This window comes from Falco rusticolus, chromosome 7 (assembly GCF_015220075.1).
Source record: "Falco rusticolus isolate bFalRus1 chromosome 7, bFalRus1.pri, whole genome shotgun sequence".
In the NCBI taxonomy this organism is placed as follows: Eukaryota; Metazoa; Chordata; class Aves; order Falconiformes; family Falconidae; genus Falco; species Falco rusticolus.
The window spans coordinates 3,078,414-3,101,486 of NC_051193.1; the positions used below are offsets into that span (position 1 = coordinate 3,078,414).

Genomic DNA, 23,073 nt, shown 5'->3' on the forward strand with positions numbered 1-23,073 from the left:
AACCAGCTGCAGCAGTGCCCTCATGTTTTCTGTGCTGATCAAGAATTTGGGCCTTCTGAAAGCCATGGGAGCAATTTCGGCAATTCCTTCAATGACTGCTCACCTGCATTGATCAAACCTGCAACTAATCTACCATCTGTCACCCCTTCCATGTGCACGGCTAAGCCTTTCCACAGGCCTTTCAGGGTTGCAACCCACACAGCAGCTGGAGAACACCGTGCTGCTGGGTGGTGTCTGTCCCTAAAACAGGGTTTGCACTTTGTCCCTCATGTAGCCATCACTGGCACTCGTTTGAGAAGATAGCAGGTACTCACATGGTGCCTGAAGTTGTGGGGACAATGGGAATGTCTTCTGCCTCTGTTGGGATGGACCAGGGAATATGAAACTGCGGAGCCAATTCCCGCATGATGATATTTCTGGAAGAAATTAGAATCCAAAACTCAAGAGTACAAAACTCACAAGAAATTCCATTCCCTTGGTTCTCCACCTCCTCCTTAGTGGCCTAGCTGAAAGATTTGAAGACAGCCACAGAACTTCTCCTCACCTTCCTCGCAGAGACATCTATCACACCACGGGCAAGTTAGGGCACCCCAAAGGGACACCAATTACATCACCAACACTGCAGCTGGGCTTAGCATCCAATTAAAAGTCCTGTAAGATACATCTAGCTGTAGATGAAGGCATCTAATGCCAATGCAGGCAGGAGCTCCAGGGGCTAAAAATAAATAACCCATTCCTCCCAGAGCCAAGCCTTCCTCTGCTCAATAAACATCCCCACACGAACCACCTGCAGACTTCTCTGACATAGAGATCAGGACTCCACATTCATTTTATTATGCTATGAGTTACCTGACCCGCTGTCAGAACTTGAATTTTACATACCCGAGGATTTTGGCACAGTCATCATAATACTTCATAGAGTTCTTCACAAAACTGAAGCCGTTCACGTCACAAACAAAAGAGTGGCCGTTGGCTCGCAGGAGGTCAAACCCACACACCGTTTGCTGCAGGAGGAAGCAGAGGACACAGGACTCAGGCTGGCTGTGAGGGACAGCAGCAAAGGGACAGCCACTGCCCAGCCAAGCAGGGCACACACACAGACCCAGCCATCATACACTGCCCAGGTCAGCTCCACTGGTGCTGCAGCTGTCCTCTGCTCCACACCTACCTCACCAGCCTTGAAGCAGTGCAAAAATACAGCCACTAGCCAGCAGTAACAGGCCCTTTAGAGGCACCTTTACACCCTCACAGCTGTATCCTAACAGATAAGCCCCCATACTAAGCTGTCAGGGCAGCCCCACCTGCCAGAGCCCTAAAGGCTTAAGACAGAGCGGCTCCTGGCTCTCCTGCTCTTGCCTCTAAACCCAACCATTTTGAACCAGACTGACAGGTACAGACAGTAAGTGGTGCAGGCAAAGATACCCATCACTATGTGTAAAAGGCTACAAGGTAAAACAAGCCCACGGCTGTATCAGCACAACTGCACAGGCTGCAGATTGCAGTGAGGGCAGGAACAAGTAGCCAAGTGCTTCTTCTGCTGACATCACTGACCATGTCACGTAAGCATACCTAGATCATACACTCACTCTACCATCCTGTAAAATAGAACACAAATATGCACTAAAGTCAGATCAAAAAAATAAAAATCAGGTTTGAGTTGGGTTTGGGGTTTTTTTTCAGAAAACCAAGTTTCCACACAAACACAACTAGGAAACAGCAAGGGCGTGGTGAGCACAGGTCAGACGGACAGCTGCATGCTCAGAATCTGATATTAAATGCTCAGCTGTACATTGGACACCAGCCACCTGGCAGCACAAACAGCATTTGCTGCAGGCCCTCTTGCCTTCCCACTCACCTCTGACCAGCAAACTGCCACGGCCAGCAGGACAAGCTGCACAGGCCAGCAGAGACAGCAACTGGCACCAGGTGCAGAAGACTGCCACACCAGAGACACATCGGGGTAACAGAGCTCAAGCTTTAACACTGACCAAGATTTAAATCGGACATTCATGGAGTATCTTGCTTGCATAGGAGAGAAAACACAGACCTTAAAGGCTACACAGACTTTCCGGGCAACTAGTTTCTCCATGGCAGTCAGCATGACTGGGTAACGGATTTCTTTCCCTTCGCTGTCCCGTTCAACCTTCCCATCCAAAGCAGGGGATTTGCGAGCCTCAGCATGGGCATAGTCTGGCCCAACAGTGTACACCTGGGAAGAAAAATAGTTACACCTGATACAACCACCTAGACTAACTGGAGCTTCCAGAAGGTACTTCTGCTGCAGACACGGAGAGAAGATCAGACGGTCTCATGCATTTGTCCTGTTATGACCTACAGAACATCCGCTCCCCGCCTTGGGATCCGAGCTGCTCAGTCAGCACCTCACAGCTTAAACGAATACTCCAGAACCTAAGTAGGACTAAGCAGGACTGCCCAACCTTCAGCTGTCCTGGGTCTGCACAAGGAAAAAGCTATTCCAGGCTTTTCCTTACCTTTACATCAGTGCCATCTGTAGGCATGAACTCCTCATAAATGTATGAGCCTGTCTTCCTCACACTGCTCTCTGGTGAGTACACGCTGCTCCGGCTGCCAATCTGAAAGCACAGAACAAACACCTCAAGCAAGAGCATGGGGGCTTCTTTTCTTAGAGGGAGGAACAAAAATCCTAAGTTTCATCCTGTATGTAGAGAATTAGCGGAGCATCTCTCAGAACCTCCAGCTATTACAGCACACTTATTTATGGAGGACAAAAGAGACTCCAAAATGCAGATAGTAGATATGTTCTTTTCCAGGCTTTAAAGAGGAGAAAAGTTTATTATAGACCATTAGGTTGACTCCAATCACTACAAGGATATGGAACAAAAAATAGTGGATAAAGACCTAGAAAGTAAGGAGCCTAGCTAAAAACCAAATGAAAATAAAGGATGACAGGTAATAATCAGACCAATTTAACTTCCTCCTAAGACAGCTGGCTGATCTTATGGACAGAGGATGATGTTTTCATTTTTGATAAGGCTTCGGAAACAACCTCATATGGCAGGCCTATATGTTACCTAAAATGTTAATCTTTTTAATATTATTAATGACAGATGCATAACTGATAGGAAAAAAAAGATATATCACAGCTATTAACTGTTCACTGGCAAAGTGAAAGAAATGCATAAGGGCGGATTACCTGTGGAATATAGGAATAAATACTGCGTTTATCAAATTTGCAAGCTACGCTAAGCTGAGAAGGGCAACAGCTGATGTTAGAGGACAGGAACACAAGTTTGAAAAAAAAAAAAAAAATCATCTTGATAAACTGAGGAAGTGACCTGGAAAAAACCAACATGCAATTCAGTAAGGGACACCGTTCTCCATGACTGTCTCCATGACACGGGACACAAGTCAAATAGAGGTTGGGGAAGGAGAAGTCAGCACTACCACTAAACTATGCCCTTCTGCAATTCCCAGGTAGATGGGATTGAACTGGAAGTTCTAAGAAGGTCCAGATTTCCCCAACACAAATCTTCCTTTCTCCTTCAACTGCCCCAACGCTCCCTCCTGAAGCCACGAGGGTCTCAGAGCCACAGATCTGTTGGTTCCAACACCAAAACTGGTGTCTGCCTCCTCACCTTCCGAAAGAGCCGCTGGCTGCCCCCACCTGCTGACGTCGGGTAGTAAATATACACATTATGGTCTTCAGCACTGACTGGCTTCTCTACAAATGGCTTTGGGAAAACAGCTCCATTTACCTCCACGTGGTCCTCTCCTTCCACCAAGTTGCACTCTGAAGATAAAGCACAGCAGCAGCATGTTAGGAAAGGGTGAGTGAGACAGCTCTAGGGCAGAGCTGAAGCCCTTCAGTCCTGGTCAGTCAGCCAGTTTTGCTGTTGAGACCTTTGTCTGCAAAAAACAACAGACTTGTGAATCAGGCCTCTTCAAGCTGATTATCAGTACCTGTTCTCTGCAGAGTATCTTAAGTATGTGAAAACAGCTTTCAGTAGAGCCTGCGCACTGACCTTCTGGTCTGTCAGGGTCTCGATTGAGCACAGCATAGCGGGGCAAGTCAATTCCCTCTTCTTGAAGGATCCGATACACTTCACGCCTGTAGAGGACAGAAACAGTGTCAGAAGAGTCTAGAAGGTCCTCAGTACATGCCAAAGGGAAGGCTTCACTCCCACTGATGAACAAAGTAAAATGAACACAAAAAAGCTTCAAAGACAGAGTACAAATACTTCTCAGCACATGCTCCCCAGATAAGACCTACAGGCTATAGGGCACGCCTCAGTCCTACTCCCAACAGAGATGTCCCAGAGTAAATCTCTACCTGGCATAAATATAGATGCTCATTTACTAGCAGATGCCCAATCCACAGCAACACACCCAGCACCTGCCACCTACCCAGATCTGCCCTCTCAAAGGGTGCCCAAGCTACCCAACACCCAGGCCAGGCAGATGAAACAGAGCCTCTTTTCACCCTGTGTCAGTGAGGAAATGGCTATTTTTCACTACAGTTACACCTTAGGGTGCCTGTCAGCACCCACAGGGATGCCGCTCACAACCCAAGGCATGGCAGAGGTCTGGGGTCTGGTACGAGCCCTACCCATACAGAGCCAAAGCAGCCTGGCTCTATGCACTGAAGACATGGCTGCAGGTGGCCTCTACCAAAAGCCAACTGAGAAGCCTCTTGAAGCGTCTGGCCAACATAGGTTGGTCACATACCTGAATCTGACCTGGCCTTGCTCCCAATTTCTGCCCCAGAACCCCATCCCGCTACCTGGCTCTCTACTCAGAGACTAGTCTTTTTGCTTCCATTGTGGCAGTCTCATTCTGTGAGACCTCTTCCACTTCCTACTTCATCTCACCATTCCTTACAAGGCACTTGCACCAGAAAATAAAACATGCCAAGTCTCAATGGTTTTACCCCATTGTCTATTCCCCTTGTTTTGGAGAAACAACCCCTAAAAAGCCACTGCTATGGTCCCCTTCCTCCCCAGCTCACTCATTTGCTTGTGGCCAGGAAGATAAATCAGACCCAGGAAGAGGGAAGGGGCTTTAGTGGATCACAGGCACCTACCTGTCCTGGATGTAATACTGCATGTCAAGGTCATTAATCAGAAATGGCTTGCACAGCTTGGCATAAGCGACCGCTTTATCCAGGGGGAATCCTGAAATACAGGAGGAGGGGAGGGGGGAAAGAATGAGTGGAAGCTCCCTTGCCCAGATCTCGAGTAGGCTACGACCTGCTGCAGCCTTTTTACCTTTGGAGTGGAATGATATGAGGCAGTCACACGAAGGCCAGTTCTCCACCGGTTCGTTCAGAATAACATCTTCCCCCATAATCACCACTGTGATATACTCAAACTTGCACAGACGCTCCAGAATCTGTGTCATGGGCTTTGACTTGGACTTTTTGGTCATGGCACAGATTCCAACCACAATCTGCCGCTCAGGTGGCTAAGGGAAGACAGGGATCAGTTTAGTACAGGATCAGCTACTTCACGGACTTCAAACTGCAACAGTGTAGAAATGCAGCAATGTGGAACAAACAAGGGATTTTCTTCCAACCTTATGCACTCACAGCTCTTGCTAGACATGAACCCATAAACACTCCCAGTTCCCAGCAGCGTCCACTGGAGGACATCATTAAGGAGCAGCCCAAAACAACCGCTTCTTTGCCAGGTAGTACGTACCTCCTCTTTTTACTGGGCACTAATGCTAAGGTCAGAAATAAATATCTGACACCTGAACAAGCAGCCGGGACTGGAATCCCACACCATGTTCTCTGGCCCATAACTCACCAAGACAGTTGATGGACTTAGGCAGGCTCAGAGAACAGCCGCAAATGTTTTATAGCAAAAAAAGTCTAGGAGCTCAGTCTGTTTGTCTTATCTGAGAGAAAACGAAGGGGAGATTGCAACAGTAAGTAGCTGTAAGTAGAAAAGAAAAACTACCAAGTGCTCTTCCATATATCTGCCAAAGGTACAACAAGGTCCAGTGGGATGAGGTTAAGTTGAGTAGGTCAAGAGAGAAGGTGTGCATTCAAAAAGCATTGCTAACCGTAACAGAGGAACAGTCTGAGGTCTGTGGTGGACTTTTCTCCACCATCTAGAAACCCCAGACTGGATGTTTTCCTGACAGATTAATTCTGACCCAAGCAAGATTAAACGCAGTGAGATCATCTGAAGTGACACACGCAGGACTTCGGGTTACCCAGCACAAACAATTGCAGCTTCAAAGCATAAGCCGAGACTTTAGAAGTTACTGCACGACTTGCAAAGCCAAGGCTCCATGGCAAAAACAACATCTGAGAAGTGAAAGGGTTTCCAAATCCTTCACTACACCTGATAAATAGCTCCTCACCAAGCACCAAAGTACACAACACTGCGTGGGTTTGAAGGAAGGCCCTGTGGGCTCCTAGGTCAACAACCCACTTGCAGAGCGGCAACAGAAACGACGGTTGCACTGGCGTATGGTCCCAGCCAGCAGCAATGTCCCTGCTGCATCCAAGTCCCATGCACAGAACAACAAATATAACATTTAAAAGAACACTGAATAGGGGCCGAAAGCAGTCAGGAGCTGGAGATCATTCTCCTTTCTGCACCCTGTTCCTGGAGGTTACAGAAAAGAACAAATGCTTCCTTTCTGCAGACACACTTCTGCCCTTTTCACAGTTCCCAGAGTTTTCCTCAAAAATTTCCCTGGTGAGACAGAAAGGTTTACAGGAGTGCCAGGGTTAAGTTGCTAGGACAAGGAACTCTGCTATTGTACCTGAAAAAGACTGGCAAGCGGAAAGGCCAGGATTTACTGCAGCATGAGGCCGCGAGTAAGGCAGTATGACACAATGCAATACACCCCATCAGAAATGACAGTGCCATTCCCCACGGTTGTGCCCCACAGCCTGGTGTCATGTCCCCTGAAATCCCAACTGCCTGCAGCCTCAGCAGCAACCACACAAACCCCAGCTGAGACCCAGGAATTCTGCACAGATGCTCCAACCCAGAACGCCAGGACTTCCTTACCGACTCCTCCTCTTCATCATCTTCAAAGAAATCAGTTTCGTCTGTCTTCATGTTTGATCCCAGAAAGTCTGTCTCATCATCCCTGGAACCAACAACAAACCTGGGAGTGGAGTTGTCTCCTTCACTGGAGGTCGTCAGGGACGACATTGCAGCTTCGGTGGCCGACCATCCCGCTCTGGAATCACAGCATGCAAGAAGGGATAGAGAAGGTCAGATTGCAGGGCGAGCCAGGGGCTGGCTGCACTGGAAGCAGGTGATGGTGGGGAGGGCAGGGACTGATCTGGCACAGACAGTGCTGCCCAGCACAAAAAGAGGGAGTCAGAAGAGACCCTCGGGGTAGGAGGGGAACTGGACACACAATCATTTTAGATAGGCAGCTCCATTGTGCAATTAACCTCTTTGCACCAACTGGGAACCACCAGCGCTGAAATCATGTAAAACCTTACAATGATGCATGCTCCACGCCGCTGTCTAAATCATGGAGGGGGACAGTGGACACTCTCAAAGGCTCGTACACCCAAAGGCATCAACCGGGACTCCAGAAGTTAGAATGAAGCTTAGGACAGTGACAGTGACTTTCCAATTGCCTATTTTCATCCTTTCAGCCCGTGAAGACCTACAGTAACAGAGAGACCAGATTGAGAGGTGCATGAGTTTGCAGGGAAGAGGGTAAAGGAAAAAGTGACAACTCTTTGGCAAGGAAAGAGGACACAGAGTAACATCAGTAACAGTCTGGGTTGCAGGTCAAGGCTTCTGGGTTTGCAAGCTGGCTCTGATTTACTCTGTGACCACGGAAGCCAATTGTCAAGATACAAGCTCTGCTTTATAAACGCCAGGGAAGGAGCGTGTCTCGCGCTGTCACCTACAATAGCAGCACTGTCTGCCATAGAAGCGACAGAGTTTGAATGCACAGTATGTGTGACCTGGACACACCAAGGACACAGCTGTTTACCTCTAACCATAGCTGCACATACATAAATGTCAAGTGACTGCCCTTTGCCATGTTTTCCCCCACTAAGAAGTGGGCAAAAGCATTCCTCCCACATAAGCAAGCGCAACCTTGACAAGAGGACGTTGTGAACACCTCATGTTAAGTACTTCCTAAAAATGGACACGAGACACTGTGTACCGCTGCTTCTCATGCTCTCACATGATTTCCAGCATTCCCCAGACCGAGTTACTGTATTTCCTCCTCTTTTAAGCATGCTTTCCCTTACAGCCAGTACACCGTAGGAGACTGTCCCGCCACATACAGCTGTCAGTTCCCAGTTCTCTGGCAGCAATTCTTCACAGAGCAGAGGAGCACTCCCAATGCCACCAGCCTGCCACCAGCACCATTTCACCATGAGAATCCCATCACCAAGAACAACTGAGGGAGAGTGCCTTAATCCATTTGAGCAGGGTGGGAACAGGCAAAAGAAACAGAGCAAACCAGCTGCTCGTGAAATCCACCTTGGAAATAAAGGTAAAAATAAAGCACATCTCCACACAGAAAGGCTGTGGGCGCTCCTGGGAAGGACAGGAGATGTAACAGGTAAATGCTCAGAGAAAGTGCTGGAGCAGAAGCACACAGGACAAGGTCCCGCAGCCACGCCATCAGGCACTGGTTCGACAGCAAGCCCATCAGTTATCATGCCAGATCTACTGGGGGAGCCGACACCAACCCACCGGAAACCAGAGGGGTGACACAGCAAGCCCCAACTTTGCACCTACCGCTCGACAGACAATCTCCGCTGCCCGACTCCCAGCTCACACCGGTCTTCCACTTGTGCACCAAGGCCAGTGCTGCCTGCTCCCACACAAACCTGGAGGCACAGGGCACACCCAGCACAGAAAAGTGTTCCGATCAGCAAGAGTTAAAGCTGTAATTTCACCATCAGTGCTCTCCACTGGTGGGAGCAACAGTGCTGGCAGACCAGGCTATACCGGCATGCTACTGTGTGCTCCATATAGTCCTACTATTTCCACAGGACGACAAGAGTGGGATTCCTGACACGCTCAGGAATCATTTTCATTCCTGCGCCCTGCTGCCTCAGCACACCAGTGCAGACCGAGACCTTAGCAAGTACACTACCAGCTTGATGGCTGATGATTTAATGAAGTAAACCATGCAAGAATAGGAGGAGGGTTGTTTCCTCCAATCCCTTACTCTCCCCTCCCTCCTGGAAAAAAACAGATCAAGCAGCAGGAAAACCTTTGCCCTAAGAAGTAAGCAATGAGCTCTCTACATCCCTGCTCCTACCCCAGAAAAAAACCCTCTGCCTTGCTCTGTAGCTATTTCTAGAGGCCAAGACATGCCATATTCAAACCAGGTAGAAAAACTAGAGCCTCACTGAAGCCAACAGCCACTGATGCATCAATCATGCCCTTAGGGTTAACAGGGAAAGCCTCAGGATCTCAGGTTGTTTCTGGTGTGGAGAAAAGAAGAGAGTATAACCAAAACCTTTTTCAAGTTTCTCTTTAAAGTAGATCCCTCATCTGACTAGATTAATACCAAGAAAGACTACAGACTCTTGATGAAACAGAAGTTTTAGCTACAGGCATAAAACTAAGGCATCTAAAACTCAGACAGACTGTTGCTTTTAAAGGGAAACAGGGAAGTGCAGCTCTATATTCCGGTATCAAAGCCTAATAACAGGAGGTTTTGCCAACATGACTGAATCAGCCCTAGTGCTAGGCTTTCAAAGAGTTCATGATGCCAGGAGGGTGGCACCTTTCCTCACAGAAATGGTACCAGCAAGGTTCCTGTGCAGCACGCAGCCCACACCACCACCACACCATTACTGCTTTTCTTCCAGCCTGGAGCTACGTGAGGCACTGACAGCATGCGATACTGATGGTTCTGCATCATTCTCACCGCCTCCTGAGCGAACTGCTCCCACAGGTCATACATTCAGACCAGTCTCCACTTGCTGAGAGTGCTGCAGGTCTCACCTTTTGCTAATCACAGCAAGAAAATTTAAGCACCGAGTTAATGCCACTGGCTGTATCGTCCAAGAGAAACAAAAGCATTAACACAGCCCTGGCATGCATGCAAGAAAGGTAAAGATGGTTCTGGCTTTGAGTATGGCATATTCAGGCTTGCTAGTCTCATCACAATACAGAAGGCAGTACAGAGCAGCCACTACAGCTAAAGGCATTCTTGCACTCTCTTCCAAGAAGGGCAGTGATGATCCGGTACGCAATCATAACAGAGTTTACCATAATCACCTAATGGCAATAAGAAGCTGCTGACACACAACCTGAAACAGAAATGTGCACCTTGTCTCTTAAATGTACTGGGACTAATTCAGCTCCCTATATTGGTGATAGCAAATGGGATAGTAGGTTGTTTTCCAGTTCCCCGGCAGATCATTCTGGTGCTGTTCAGGTAAGAATGCTCACAGACTAAAGAGACTTATTCTTTGTGTCGCTGTATCCTGAGGTACCAGAAATTTAAGAAAGAAATAGGTTATGATCAGGTCTTGTATTAACTTTGTTCTTAGTGTAGCATCAACCACCAAAAGTGTAGGTGTGGGTGTGGGGGTTTTGTTCCCTTTTGTTTTTTAAACACAGCCTGCATGGTGCATGATTTGAAAGCGCAGTCCCTGCGGTGGAGGGCTGAAGGGCCAAGGACTGCAGCAACCCAACAAGGCTGATCCTATCGCTGGTGGCAGCAGCCACAGGCGGTAGAAGAGGCAGCTCTGGGAGTGGAGACCAGGTCTGCGCACCCAGGCAGCACTAGGTGGGAGGTCCAAGGAGCTGCATGCGGGCAGGCTGCAAGGACGATTACAGACCCACAGCCCGATTTAAGCCAGGTCAAGTATCTGCAGGATTGGAAGCTTGAAGAATACACATAGCTGGCATTTTAAAATATTAATGCCGGCAACGTCTTGTTGAACTACCTGAAACCGCTGTGGGCACTAAAACTAAACAAAAAAAACCCAACCCTGAAAGCTTAGGCCTTGATCAGGGAAGTACCTTTGCCCAAAGAGTTACTCCCCTTGTCACAAGGGCTATTTGTATTAAGGTTAATTACATACTTACATACAAAAGGTGAAAGCTGTACTCTTATCGTAGACACTTAATTGCTTCAGGAGAAAAAGAACACCTATTCCAGAGTTAATAATTAAAAGCTATTTCGCTGTGGCGTATCAAAGAAAGCTCTCTGTGTTCTGTTAACGCAGAAGTCCAACGCGTTCACAGCCAGGCAGCTGAAGGCAAGCTTCCCAGCGCTCCAGCAGCACTTTCGGTAACTCCAGATCTATCGACATCTTCAAACCCAGCGCACAGCCAGGGCGCAAACACGAAATGTCTCCCGAGCAGGAGCTGTTTCTGCCAGACAATGCCATTTGCAAATTTAGTAAAAAAACCTCTCGGCTTATTGCTTCTACACCTGAGCAAGCCTTCTGCTGCTCACATAGCAACCGCAGCAGTAAGGTCAATCCTCACCTTTGGAGACAGTTTTTAATGAGATTTTAAAATTACACACACAGGTGAAGTGTGAAACCCGGCAGCATCAGAATGTCCCTGGGACTGTAACCGTTAATGAGGGTTTATTAACGGGCGAAGGGCCGCGGCTCGCCCCATCCCTCAGGCCGCGGGCGAGGCAGACACAGCCCAGCACGCCGGGCCCGGGCCCGCCCGAAGGGAACAGCCGAGACCCCGGCAGGGCACCGCTGCGCCGCTAGGCCCCGACGGGAACCCACGGGCCCCCGCTCCCCGAGAGAGCTCGCCGCGGCCGGGAGGATGCGGGCTCCGCTCGCCCGTGGCTGGCCGGGCCGGGGCCCCCCCCGCCGCCACACCCGCGCCCCCGTGCAGAGCCCGCCGCGCCCCCTGCCGAGCCGGGAGGGCAGGCCGCGCCGGGGGGGCCGAGCGCGCTGGCCCCAGGGACCCGGGCGGGGGGCGCGGAGAGCGGCCGGGCCGGGCTGGCCGCGGCAGGCCCGCGGCAGGGGGGCTGCGGGGCGGCAGGCCCGCGGCGGGGAACCGGGCCGCGCCTCACCAGTGGCCGCCGCTGCCACCTACCCGGCGCTCCCCGACAGTCGACGACGACCGGGCCCAAGAGCGGCGCGGCCCACTGTCGTGTGTGTCATGCCCCCTCCCACTCCCTTCGCTTCCCCTCCCCGCCCCGACCCGGGGGTCAGTCTCGGGCCCGCCGCACCGGGGACGACCCGACACCCCGGCGGCGGCAGCAGGGGGCGCCACGCCGGGCGCCGCCATTTCCCTCCCGCTCACCTGCGGCCTCCGAGCGCATCCTGCGCCGCCGGCGCTGCCGCCGGCCAATCACAGCCTGCTGACGGGCGCAGCCGTCCAATCGGCGGGGAGGGGGGCGGGCCGGCCGGGCCTCAGGCGGGTGCGGCGTGGCGACCCCTAGCGGCGGCGGCGGGGGAGGCTGCGTGGCCGGGCGTGCCGCGCGCACGTGGGGCGCGGGCCCAGCGCCGGGTACCGGCAGCGCCACCGGGTCCCGCGTTACCACGGCAACCGCACCGCGCCGGCTGTCCCCCGCCCCGCGGGACCCGGGCAGGAGGCGCGAGTGTGCCGGGCGGCCGCTGCCCAGTGCGCCGGGGAAGTCCGGGCGACGGGTCCCGGGCAGCGCCCGTCGCCTCTCCCGTCCCGTGGGGCTCTGCGGCGGCGGAACGCGGCGCGCTGCCTGCCCCGGGGCTGCCGCGGGCACTGGGACTGCGCGGGGCGACCGCCCCGTCCCGGCGTGTGGGGCCCGAGCAAGGAGCGCCCAGCGCCGGGCAGCGGCACGGCGTGCGGTGGGAGGGCCGGTGACCGGTGACCGCCGCCCGCGCCAGGCCGTGCCGCCGAGAACCGGCCGCTGGCCCGTCCGCTTGTCCCGGCCCGCATCCCACGCGCGGCTCCGGGCCGTCAGGGAGCCGCGCCCGCCTCTCCCGGCCCCAGGACTTTGCCCCAGCCGCGCCCTCGCCGCCGCGGCCCGCGCCGTGCCGTGCCGTGCTCGTGGCCCGCCGGTGGCGGGGTCCGGTGCCGGGGGGGGGCCCGGTGCCGGTGCGGGGGGGGCCCAGCGCCGCTGCCCCGCCGGCGCTGTCCGGCGCGCAGTGCTGAAGGCGGCGGCGACTCCGGTGCGGCGGGCGGGGCGGGGCGGGGCGGGGCGGGGGGCCGAGCAGGTGGCGGTGCCGCTGCGGCCCCCCCGTGCCCGGCCGGCTCCCCGCCCCCCGCGCGCCCTGCCGCCGCCGCCGTTCCCATTCCCGTGCCCGTTCCCATTCCCATCACGTCCGCCTCCCGGCCCCGGCGCACTCGCTCCGCCGCTCCGCGATGGCCAGCACCTTCGCCCGCGCCCTCTCCGGCCGCCGCTCCGCCGGTCTCCTGGCCATGGTGGGCGCCGGCTCGCTCGCCGCCGGTTTCCTGCTCGCCCGGGACACGCTCAGCGCGGGCGACCGGCAGCGGCGGCGCTACCCACCCAGGTACCGGGCGCGGGCGGCGGGGGCGCCCGTGCGGGGGGCGGCGGGCGGGGGCCGGTCCCCGCAGCACCGGCACCCGGGGAGGGCGGGGGTCCCGGGGCGACCCTTGGGGGCGGCTGGGCGGCCGCTGCTCGTCCGCGGGCGGGGGTTGACCGGGACGGCCAGGAACCGAGCCCGTGCTCGGCGGCGGGGAGTGGGAGGCGCGGCGGCGGGGGTTCGGCCGTGTTGGACGGAGCCGCCCCGCTCCGGGCCACCGGCGCCGCGAGGCCCCGCCGTCCCCGCGCCCAAGGGCACCGGCGCCGCCGCGGCGGGGCCTCCCCGGCCTCCCCAAGCGCCGGGCGGCCCCGACAGCCGCGCTGGGCGCAGACCCCCGGGGCCCCCCCGGGCGCGTCCCCGGGACCGGCTCCAGGACCCAGCGTCCCTCCAGCGCGGCTATCCAGGCTGGGAGCCCCGGCACTGCCGCGGCCCTGGAGCACCGGGACAAAGCCAGCCCAGGGACAGGCGGCAGCGGGCAGGGGACAAGCTCCGGGGGTCCTTGGGGCTAGGGGCTGCCCCGGTGGGGGGCTCAGCCTGGCAGGGCAGTGCTGCCGGGATAGCCAGTGCAGGCCAGGACACAGCCCAGGCTCTGCCCGGTGGTGGCGGGAGCCAGGGGCCAGTTGCCAGCGTCCTGGTGGGAACAGGACGGAGCGAACAGGTTCATTTTCTTCTCCTGGCGAAACACCCAGGAGCTCTGTCCGGAAAACCGGTGTCGGAGCAGTAACTGCGGCGCCGTGACAGCCCCCGGGGGCTGGCAGCAGCTCCTGGCCCGAGCCCATCTGCCTGGGCCAGCCTCCGCGCCTGCCTTGGGGACAGGGGCTTCTCTATTTAAAAGCAAAGGCTTCCTGGCTGCTCCTCGCTCTTCCATCTTGGGGGCAGTTTTTAAAGGGAGCCGGAGGGGCCCGCAGGTGCTGAGCAGCCTGCGGGTGAGTTTGGGGTGAAGACGAGCCCTGGGATGTGCAGTCAGGATTTCTGGGAGGTGGGCACGGAGCTGAGCTGGGCCGGGTGGGCACATGCACAGCCGTGGCCTGGCTTAGGGGTGCTTTTGGGGTAATGCTGGCTCTGCGAGAGCCACTGGCCGTATTTGCACAACGTGTGCCTGGTCCCTTAAGCCAGATAAGTGTCACAGCTACAGAGCGGTGCTAAGGTTCAAGCACCAGCACAGAAGGTCTTGTGTCGCTCCCCCTTTGACCTGCTCTTTGTCAAAGGCTGCCTCGGGGAGCCCGGCTGGGCCCCAGGAGGGGCACTGCCGTGGGCAGAGGTATCAGCGCTGCTCCGCTCGCCCCCGTTTGCCATAGCACCAAGGAAGCGAGGGGCTCAGGCCAGGAGAGGTGGAGGCAGGTCCCGCTTGGCTCCCTTGCTGCCTGGCCCCCGGGACCGTGGGGGGCCAAGGCACAAATGGGAGCTGAAGGCAGGAGCTGCCTGTGCCTCACAAGGACCAGGCAGGGTAGGGACAGGGTCAGGAGGGGAGAGGGACGAGGTGGTCCTTCCACCTTGCCCTGGTACTGGCTGCTCGCCCTGGCAGGTCAGAAAGCGAGGAGCAGGTTTTCCTCCCCATCCTGATGCCGGCAGAGCCTGCGCAGGGTGAAGGAGCGGCATGGGGAAGGAGGCAGCACGTTACTGCTCCAAACACACGCAGCTGCTGCGATCCCTGCACCAAACACCGTGCAGTTAGAGAGCGGCGCTGCATTGCAGGCTGAGAGCCCTGCTCGTGCAGAGCTGTGTGCTCAGCACCGGTGCTGGGGGCTCCGATGTGCTGGGTCAGGCCACAGAAAGGAGGGGGCAGAAATGGAGCAACTCTGGAGAATGATGAAGGCTGGATGTTATTGTTTACTCACCTCCCAAGAGGGCTGTATTTTCAAGCTTTCTGAACAACTGCAGGGTCATAGACATCAGGTCTTTACCGAGGGAGGATGGTGAGAGAAAAACACCGGGACCTGTGAGACCTGCTGTCTGGCGTGAGAAAGGCAGGCACCCTGCCCGCGTCCTGCTCCTGCCCGCAAGGGCACCAGGGACCGGGGACAGCTGGTGCCACTAAACCTGGACACATCAGTGTCCCCTTGTGCGCACCGCTAAGTCCTTGTTTGTGGCTAGGGGCAGGGGCCAAGCTGGCCGTGCTGTAAAGGCATTGCTGTAGCAGGATCAGTGGGCTGGGGAAAAACAGCAGGGCAGGACATCAATGATGAAAACAAGGACAGGGCTGGGGGAACAGCCAGGCACCATCTGCGGGAGGGAGGGGGCTGAGGTGAGCCTGGAGGGGGGGGGTGAAACCAAGATAGGGGATGTGGCTTGAGAAGCTCTAAAATGAGCTTCCTGGGAGGGTCTGTGTGGCTGGGTCTGGTTCAGTGATGGTGCTGGCACGGGCAAGCCAGCCTGCCTTTGTCCGGGGATTCTGCTCCTCTGGTCTTTACGTGAAATAATGAGAGACACCGGCAACAGCTTTGAGGGATCTGAGCTGCCTTCCACGGTCGCTTGTCAGAGGCACCGCAGGGCAAATGGCCACGCTGGGGGTGGTGGCATGGGCACCCCCCGCAGAGGTGACATGGGCACAGATGCCGGAGGGGGAAGGGGGGTGTCTGGCACCATGCCACGTTTGGACGGTGACGCCGGGGCTCCCTGCCAAAGCATCTCCACACAAAGCCCGAGCCCCCTCCTTCCTGCGTAAACAAGCCACATGCTCTGCTGCTGCAGCACCCTGCCAGCACCCTGCTCCTCCCGCCCACCGCCACCGCGCAGGGTCTGCACCGCTCGTCCCATGCACCCCCATGCCTCCCAGGAGGCCACGTGCAGCAGGAGCTGCCCGCAGCGTGGCACCCACAGGGACGCTGGTGCCAGGAAGGGTGCCGGAGGTGGCTGGATTAGGGTGAAGAGCCCAGAGAAGCTGCCCAGCCAGCAGACGGACTAATAATACCTGCTGGGAGCTTAGCAGGTCCCTGCCCGGGTGAAGCACCTCCTGGCACAAGGGCAGGGAGGGTGGTTGCTGCAGGCGGCTGCACCCTGAGGTGGCAGGCAAGGTGACAGCGTGGAGCAGCCTCCAGGGCGCTGCAGGTGGCAGCCCAGCACCCACGCTGAGTTGTGCTGCTGGCAGATATCCACCTTGCACAGAAGATGCTGCCAGCCCCTGCAGCCGGGGGGGAGCCCAGCCTATTGCCTGGTGCCATGGCACCAGGGACAAAATATGATGCTGAAAAGGGTCATGATTTTAAAGCCAGCTTTGGGGACCAAAACCAAGGGGCCAAGGCAACCTGAGTAAGGCCAAGTGCAGTGTCGCCTTTGTGCCTGAGGCAGAGGACACCTGGACACCCAGAAGAACACAGTGGGAGCCATCCCACACCAGCCTCAGGACCAGCCCAGGCTGCAGGGTTGGGTGCTGCTCTGGTTGTGTGGGGCACCGCTTGTGAGCACAGCACCAAGCGCTCAGCACCTTCATCCCTGCATCGCTCTGCTGATCCTGGCACCATCCCGCTCAGTTCGGGTGCTTTGGAAAGGCTGAAGAGCGATCCCCCAGATTTGCTGACCATGGTTTGGGGCTGTTTGGGGGGAGGGTGTGTTTGGACCAGGAGATGAATCAGCACTGCAGCAGGCACAGAGCCTGCAGGCAGTGGCCAGAATCTCAAGGTTTTGGAGTCTGAGCACCTCAGTGAAGGTATGGATTGCCCATAGCAGAGAGCATGTTTAAACCTACAGCAGTCCTCCACTTACTGAAGTAGGTTTGCTTCCCTTAGTAACTTTTGCTGCCGCTTTGGATGTAGTCTGCTGCCACCAGGGTGGAAAGCGCCACAGGCTGTGGTCCTGGCATGCCAAGCGGCACTAGCCATGCTGAGGACAGAGGAGTTACATGTCCAAGTGTCACATTCTGATCAACAAGTGCTTTTATGAGAGTGTGTCCCCCTGGGGAGACACAGGTCAGTAGCCAGCTGATGGCAGAGGCAGGAGCGGTGCAGGAGGCTGGGGCCGGCTGCGCCCTACACATGACGAGCCAGCCTCTGAACTGGAGCATCTCAATGTGGCCCAGATATGTGTGTGGGCTGGGGGAGCAGCCCTCAGCCTCCGTGTCCGGGACAAGTTGCTGCCTTGGAGCAAACTCCTCCTTGCGTTGGTCCAGGCTGGAGCTGCCAGTGCTTCCCTACGCAGAGCAGACAATGTAAGCCCTACCTCCCTTTCTTTCTGCAAAGCGCAGGAAGTCACAAGCAGTGCCCAAGCTGTAGGCAAAGGGCCAATGCACATTCCTTGGCCTGCAGCCGCAGGGGAGGAGGCAGCAGCAGCGACAGCACTCTGCATTGCAGCACGGGGGCCGGGTGCTGGCAGCCAGACCTGGCGCCCTGGGTGGGCACTCAGCCCAGGAGCAGGACCCGAGTGCCGGGAGGGTGCCAGGACTCGCTGCTGGTGATGGTAGTCGGGCATCGCTCCCACTGCTCCAGACCTGCACTAGCTTCAGCATCTCTTCGCCCACATGGATTGCCCCCGCCAGCTGGGCCACCTCCAAAGCAGTGCCCCTCCAGGCAGAGGAGACAGGCATCCCCAGGGCTTTGGGACCCACTGTGGCCACCAGCCAGGTCTCCTGGGCTGACAGGGGCCAGTCCTGTCCCACTAAGGCAAGTGGAGGCACCACCTCCCAGCATGAGGGATATGGCCAAGGAGAGTGCTGTCGGGGTCCTGCCCTGCCAATCCCCCCGTGAGTGCAAGAACAAGCACAAAGCCTGGCTAAAGTGGGAATGAGGTCAGGAGAAGGCCTCCTGCTAAGCTGATTAGATGAAAGCGTCCCCCTAATACAATAAACTGCACCAGAGCAGTGCGGTTCCCAACGGCTGCTGATCCGGGTCAGCCGATCTCCTGCCCTGTGGCATCTCAGGGGACGGGGATCGAGGTGCCCAGATGGGGCCCAGGGGCCAGACACACCAGGACCCCCACGGGCTGTGTGCCCTGCTCCTGCACTCGCTGCATGGGCAGACCCTGGTACTGGGCAGAAGGAGCAGTGGGAGCAGCCACCCCCTGCTTGGGCTGGTGTGGGGGCAGCCTCAGGAAGGAGAAAGGGAGTGAGACCCTCCCCTCCACAGCCTGGCCACCCTGGCAACACAGTGCACAGCCTCTTGATGGCTGCCCACGCCCCAGCGCCGAGCTGGGGCTGACGTGGCTGCCACCGCTTGCCCAGCAAGCTTTACCAACCCCATGGCCCTGGTACGTGGCTGATAAGGAGCCGCACCCTAACAACCAGTCCAGATTTTCTCATAGGCTCTTATTCCTGTGGCAATGTCAGCCCTCGGCTCAGGCTGCTCTCTGCCCTCGACACGTGATGCCCATAACTGCCTTCCCACTCCCGGCTGGCCTTTGCTGGAGTGGGCAAGCAGAGCAGCTTGACCGCCCTCCCCAGAGCATCCCTGCCCACACCTGCCCTGAGGGTCTCTGTGGGGCAAGGGCATGAGCACTTGGGGTCCCCTGGCCCCAGAGGACTCATCAGCCTCTCCTCCCACAGCGCTGAGTACCCCGACCTACGGAAGCACAACAACTGCATGGCCAGCAACCTGACACCAGCCATCTATGCCAGGCTCTGTGACAAAGCAACCCCTAACGGCTGGACCTTGGACCAGTGCATCCAGACAGGTGTTGACAACCCTGGCCACCCTTTCATCAAGACCGTGGGCATGGTAGCTGGTGATGAAGAAACCTACGAGGTGAGTGGCTGGAGCCTTGCCATGCTCCGGGCTCTCCAGGGTGCCTGCAGCAGCCGGAGGGGTCCCAGTACCTGCAGTACATCCAGCAGCCCAGGACATTACTGCCCGACTCCTCCTGCCCAGCCCAGGCAGCTGGAGAGGCTCCTTGGCCAGCCCCAGTGTGACCCAGTGGGACACAGGGCTGCTTCAGAGCAGCTGTTCCTAGAGCCCTGCAACCTCCTCCTCCTCCTCCTTGTCCCCGAGCCCAAATTGCCCGGGCAGTGTCAGCCCCATGGATTGCTACTGCATTGCAGGACACACCGTTGGCCCCCAGCCCCCCTCTGCATGCCCCCCTGCTGCCACATCCCCCACGCTGGCAGCAGGACTGTGCCACACTCACGGCAGGGGCTTCGTGGGGCGCTGGGTCTGCAGTGCTGCACATCATCCCGCTTGCTTCCAGGTGTTTGCTGACCTGTTCGACCCAGTGATTCAGGAGCGGCACAATGGGTACAATCCCCGCACCATGAAGCACGTCACAGATCTGGATGCCAGCAAGGTGTGTGAGCCAGGCAGTGGTGCTGCACATGGGGGAACTTCCCCGGGACTCAGGGGACAGGATCTCTGCCAGCACTGGTGCTGCCCCACGCATCCCCATGGCTCCTGTCTGTTCCAGATCAAGTTTGGCCACTTTGATGAGCGCTACGTGCTCTCATCCCGGGTCCGGACTGGGCGCAGCATCCGTGGGCTGAGCCTGCCACCAGCCTGCACCCGTGCTGAGCGGCGAGAGGTGGAGAAGGTGGCTGTGGAGGCGCTGAACGGCCTCACCGGAGACCTGGCGGGCCGGTACTACCGTCTCAGCGAGATGACAGAGAAGGAGCAACAGCAGCTCATTGACGTGAGTCGCTGCAGCTCCCAGCCAGCCACCCCAGGTGGCCGTGGAGCAGGACCCCTTCCCTGGCACTGCCTCTCTGGGAGGCTGTAGCCTCCTTTCCCAGCCCTGCTGTCCTATGGGACCAGGACCCCCTTCCCCAACGAGGCTGCCCCACGGTGCTGAGGGTGCTCACGGTGCCACTCAGCCCTCCTGAGCCAGGGGAGGATGGAGCTCGCTGAACACAGCCCCAGCAGCTCACAGCCCCCTCTGGCTCTCACCCCATGTCCCTGCCCACGCTCAGGGACAGGTGGGCTTGTGGCACACAGCCGGTGCCGCACCAGCCCCTGGTATGGGGTGGGCTGTGCACCAGCAGCCCTCTGCCTTCCTGGCCAGGCAGGCAGGGACTCCTGCCCTCCGTGCTGACAGTGGGTGACCTTGCCCTGCCTGGGACAGCTGGTACATCTCCTGCACGGCAGGCTGGGGGCGGTGAGACGGGATGCCCTGGCACCAGCCGTGCAGCCCGGGTGAGCCCACACACTCTGCCTCCCTCCAGGACCACTTCCTCTTCGACAAGCCGGTGTCTCCGCTCCTGACAGCAGCAGGAATGGCCCGGGACTGGCCTGATGCCCGAGGGATCTGGTGAGGATTTGCCCCAGCATGGGGCAGTCAGCAGGGCAGAAAGGCAGGGGGTGTTGCTGCTCCATCCGGCTGCCCCAGCCCCACCACCCGCGTTCCTCATGCTTGCTGCACTGCAGACCTCAGTACGTGTGGCACCGGTGCCCCTGGGCCGTGCTCATCCCAGGCTCTGTGGTCTGACCTGGGAGTCCCTTGTGTGCTGCCACCAGCAGCCAGCTGCTCTGTACACAGACCACAGCATCCTCCTAAGAAGTGGGACTTCAGAGCTAGCCCCTGCTGTCGGTCCTTCCCACTCTCACCATCCTGCAGCACCCTGCACTCCAGGCTGCCAAAAATCCGTAACTGCCTCCTGCTCCCCAGGCAATCCCCGGTGCTCCTTCTGGCTCTCTGCATACTCTGCCTGCCCCCAAACTTAGCCTACCACGACTGCATCTCACTGCTCCCTCCCAGCATCTCTGCACAGCCATGCAACGTCCCACGCAGCATCCCACACACACACACGCAGAGTGACAGCCGGCACATGCACCCGCCCATGCCGCCCTCGCTGGCACAGCGCCTTTATAGCAGCTTCATGGGAAACACCTCCACAGCACCCATGGTCCCCAGCTCCAGCTACCCCCTAACCCAGCACCCCAACCTGCACCCCATGCCTCACAGACCCCTCCCACTGCCTGCATGGTGCAGGAGCCGTGCTCCCATCCCCAGTTCAGGCAGGGTTGCCACCACGCTGGCACCATGCTGCTCCTCCCCAGCAGCACTTGCCTGCACCCACAGCACCAGGGCCGGCACCCATTGCCTGCAGCAGCACACATGGATGAACGCTGGCATGTCACCAGGAGCATCTCCTGGCTGCCTCACTGCCAGGCAGTGCTCTGGCAACATGCTCCCAGCCATGGGTGCAGGCAGAGCACCGGGACCGCGGGGCAGCACTGGCACCATGGTGGCAGGGGCAGAAGGGGACAGCTGGGGCTGGCATGGGTGGCTGGGTGGGCACGGGACCTCTGCCAGCCACCAGCATGGCTGAACGCAGCCCTGTCCCTAGGCACAACAACGAGAAGACCTTCCTGATCTGGATCAACGAGGAAGACCACACGCGCATCATCTCCATGGAGAAAGGTGGCAACATGAAGCGCGTCTTCGAGCGGTTCTGTCGGGGGCTGAAGGAGGTGAGTGCCCACCAGCCCCGGCTGCGCCAGCCCCATGAACAGGCAGGCAAACAGGTGGGCAGGGATGGGGCTGGCACCTCCTGGCTGCGGGCTGAACGGCTGCTGGTGCCTCTAATCCAGGTGGAACGGCTAATCCAGGAGCGAGGCTGGGAGTTCATGTGGAACGAGCGGCTGGGTTACATCCTGACCTGCCCCTCCAACCTGGGCACTGGGCTGCGAGCAGGCGTCCACATCAAGCTGCCGCTGCTCAGTAAGGTATTACCATGGCCAGTTTTGTGGGGAACCAAGCCAGGGCTGCGGGGACCACCGGCTTCCAGGGCACAGGGAGCCCAGCCACGCAGGAGGTGCAGGACTGCGTGGGACCCGGCTCTGGACCTCTCTCAGGTTCCCCCGGGAAGTGTACGGTCCAGCCCCCGCCTGCTTCTGTGGCTGGAGGGGCCAGGGACCCAGGTGTCAACCCGGGTCTGCTCAGGGCAGGGCTCTCTGCAGGGATTACGAGCCCACTGACAGGGTCCTGCAAGCGGCGGGAGGGCTGCCCCGGGGGGCTGCAGAGCCCTGACCCCCCAGCTGATGGTCCCGCTGAGCACTGACACCTTCTCTGGGCACCAGGACAGCCGCTTCCCTAAGATCCTGGAGAACCTCCGGCTACAGAAGCGCGGGACGGGTGGTGTGGACACCGCAGCTACTGGCAGCGTCTTCGACATTTCCAACCTGGACCGGCTGGGGAAGTCAGAGGTGGGTGCCAGGCAGAGCTGCATTTGAGGAGGGGGGGGGCTGGAGTGCGTGTGCATGACGGGCCCATGGTGCCCAGACAGCTCTGGGATGTGCGCTGGGACCAGCACATGGGTGCTGGGGGTGGCAGCGCCTGCCCTTGGCGGTGGGGCCAGTGGGGCGCCTCGCCGGGCTGGCCCCCAGGACAGCCCCTGAGCCAGCACGTGTGTGCTCCCGGTGCAGGTGGAGCTGGTGCAGCTGGTGATAGACGGTGTGAACTACCTGATTGACTGTGAGCGACGGCTGGAGAAGGGGCAGGACATCCGCATCCCCTCCCCAGTGCCACAGTTCCGGCACTGAGCTGGACCAAGGCAGCGCCAGCCCCATGGGACCCAGCTTCTGCCATAGCTTACGTGATCCCTGTGCCCAGCATGTCGCTGAGTCCTGTTACTGCAACGCGCCAGGCCAGACCCCATAAACGTGCGCTGCTGTAGCCGTGGCTCCGTCTCCTCCTTACCCCAGCACCCACCACCCGGCTGATGTCCCCAGTGCCCTGTGCCCCTGCAGAGAGGCACCCACCCACGTCTGGGTTTC

At 57.7% G+C, this 23,073-nt stretch overlaps 2 protein-coding genes across 10 annotated transcripts in view; one reads left to right on the plus strand and one right to left on the minus strand.

Annotated features, from left to right (window-relative positions):
* PPIP5K1 (diphosphoinositol pentakisphosphate kinase 1) overlaps nucleotides 1-12,331 on the minus strand; it is a 48,635-nt gene extending 36,304 nt beyond the window's left edge. For 3 of the 8 annotated variants that reach the window (XM_037394752.1, XM_037394750.1, XM_037394746.1), the window contains exons 1-12: nucleotides 11,034-11,695; nucleotides 8,721-8,812; nucleotides 7,454-7,623; nucleotides 7,008-7,182; nucleotides 5,247-5,442; nucleotides 5,063-5,153; nucleotides 4,005-4,090; nucleotides 3,618-3,772; nucleotides 2,493-2,594; nucleotides 2,048-2,209; nucleotides 883-1,004; nucleotides 315-416 (exon numbers count right to left, since the gene is read on the minus strand). In XM_037394752.1, the coding sequence (XP_037250649.1) occupies nucleotides 315-416; nucleotides 883-1,004; nucleotides 2,048-2,209; nucleotides 2,493-2,594; nucleotides 3,618-3,772; nucleotides 4,005-4,090; nucleotides 5,063-5,153; nucleotides 5,247-5,442; nucleotides 7,008-7,154 (1,163 nt within the window). In that variant the 5' untranslated portion in view covers nucleotides 7,155-7,182; nucleotides 7,454-7,623; nucleotides 8,721-8,812; nucleotides 11,034-11,695. The other 5 variants (XM_037394751.1, XM_037394748.1, XM_037394749.1 and 2 more) reach the window with 5 other exon arrangements.
* Nucleotides 12,332-13,138: 807 nt separating this feature from the next.
* Nucleotides 13,139-22,972, plus strand: LOC119151176 (creatine kinase U-type, mitochondrial). Of its 2 annotated transcripts, XM_037394756.1 has the most exons (9): nucleotides 13,139-13,411; nucleotides 18,918-19,116; nucleotides 19,556-19,651; nucleotides 19,769-19,990; nucleotides 20,520-20,605; nucleotides 21,645-21,768; nucleotides 21,889-22,023; nucleotides 22,378-22,503; nucleotides 22,723-22,972. In XM_037394756.1, exons 1-9 carry the CDS (start codon nucleotides 13,263-13,265, stop codon nucleotides 22,837-22,839), a joined length of 1,254 nt encoding a protein of 417 aa, XP_037250653.1. In that variant the 5' UTR covers nucleotides 13,139-13,262; the 3' UTR covers nucleotides 22,840-22,972. The 2 variants fall into 2 exon arrangements, with proteins under 2 accessions (XP_037250653.1, XP_037250651.1); XM_037394754.1 differs by having other exon boundaries at nucleotides 19,556-19,990.
* The last annotated feature ends 101 nt before the right edge of the window (nucleotides 22,973-23,073 follow it).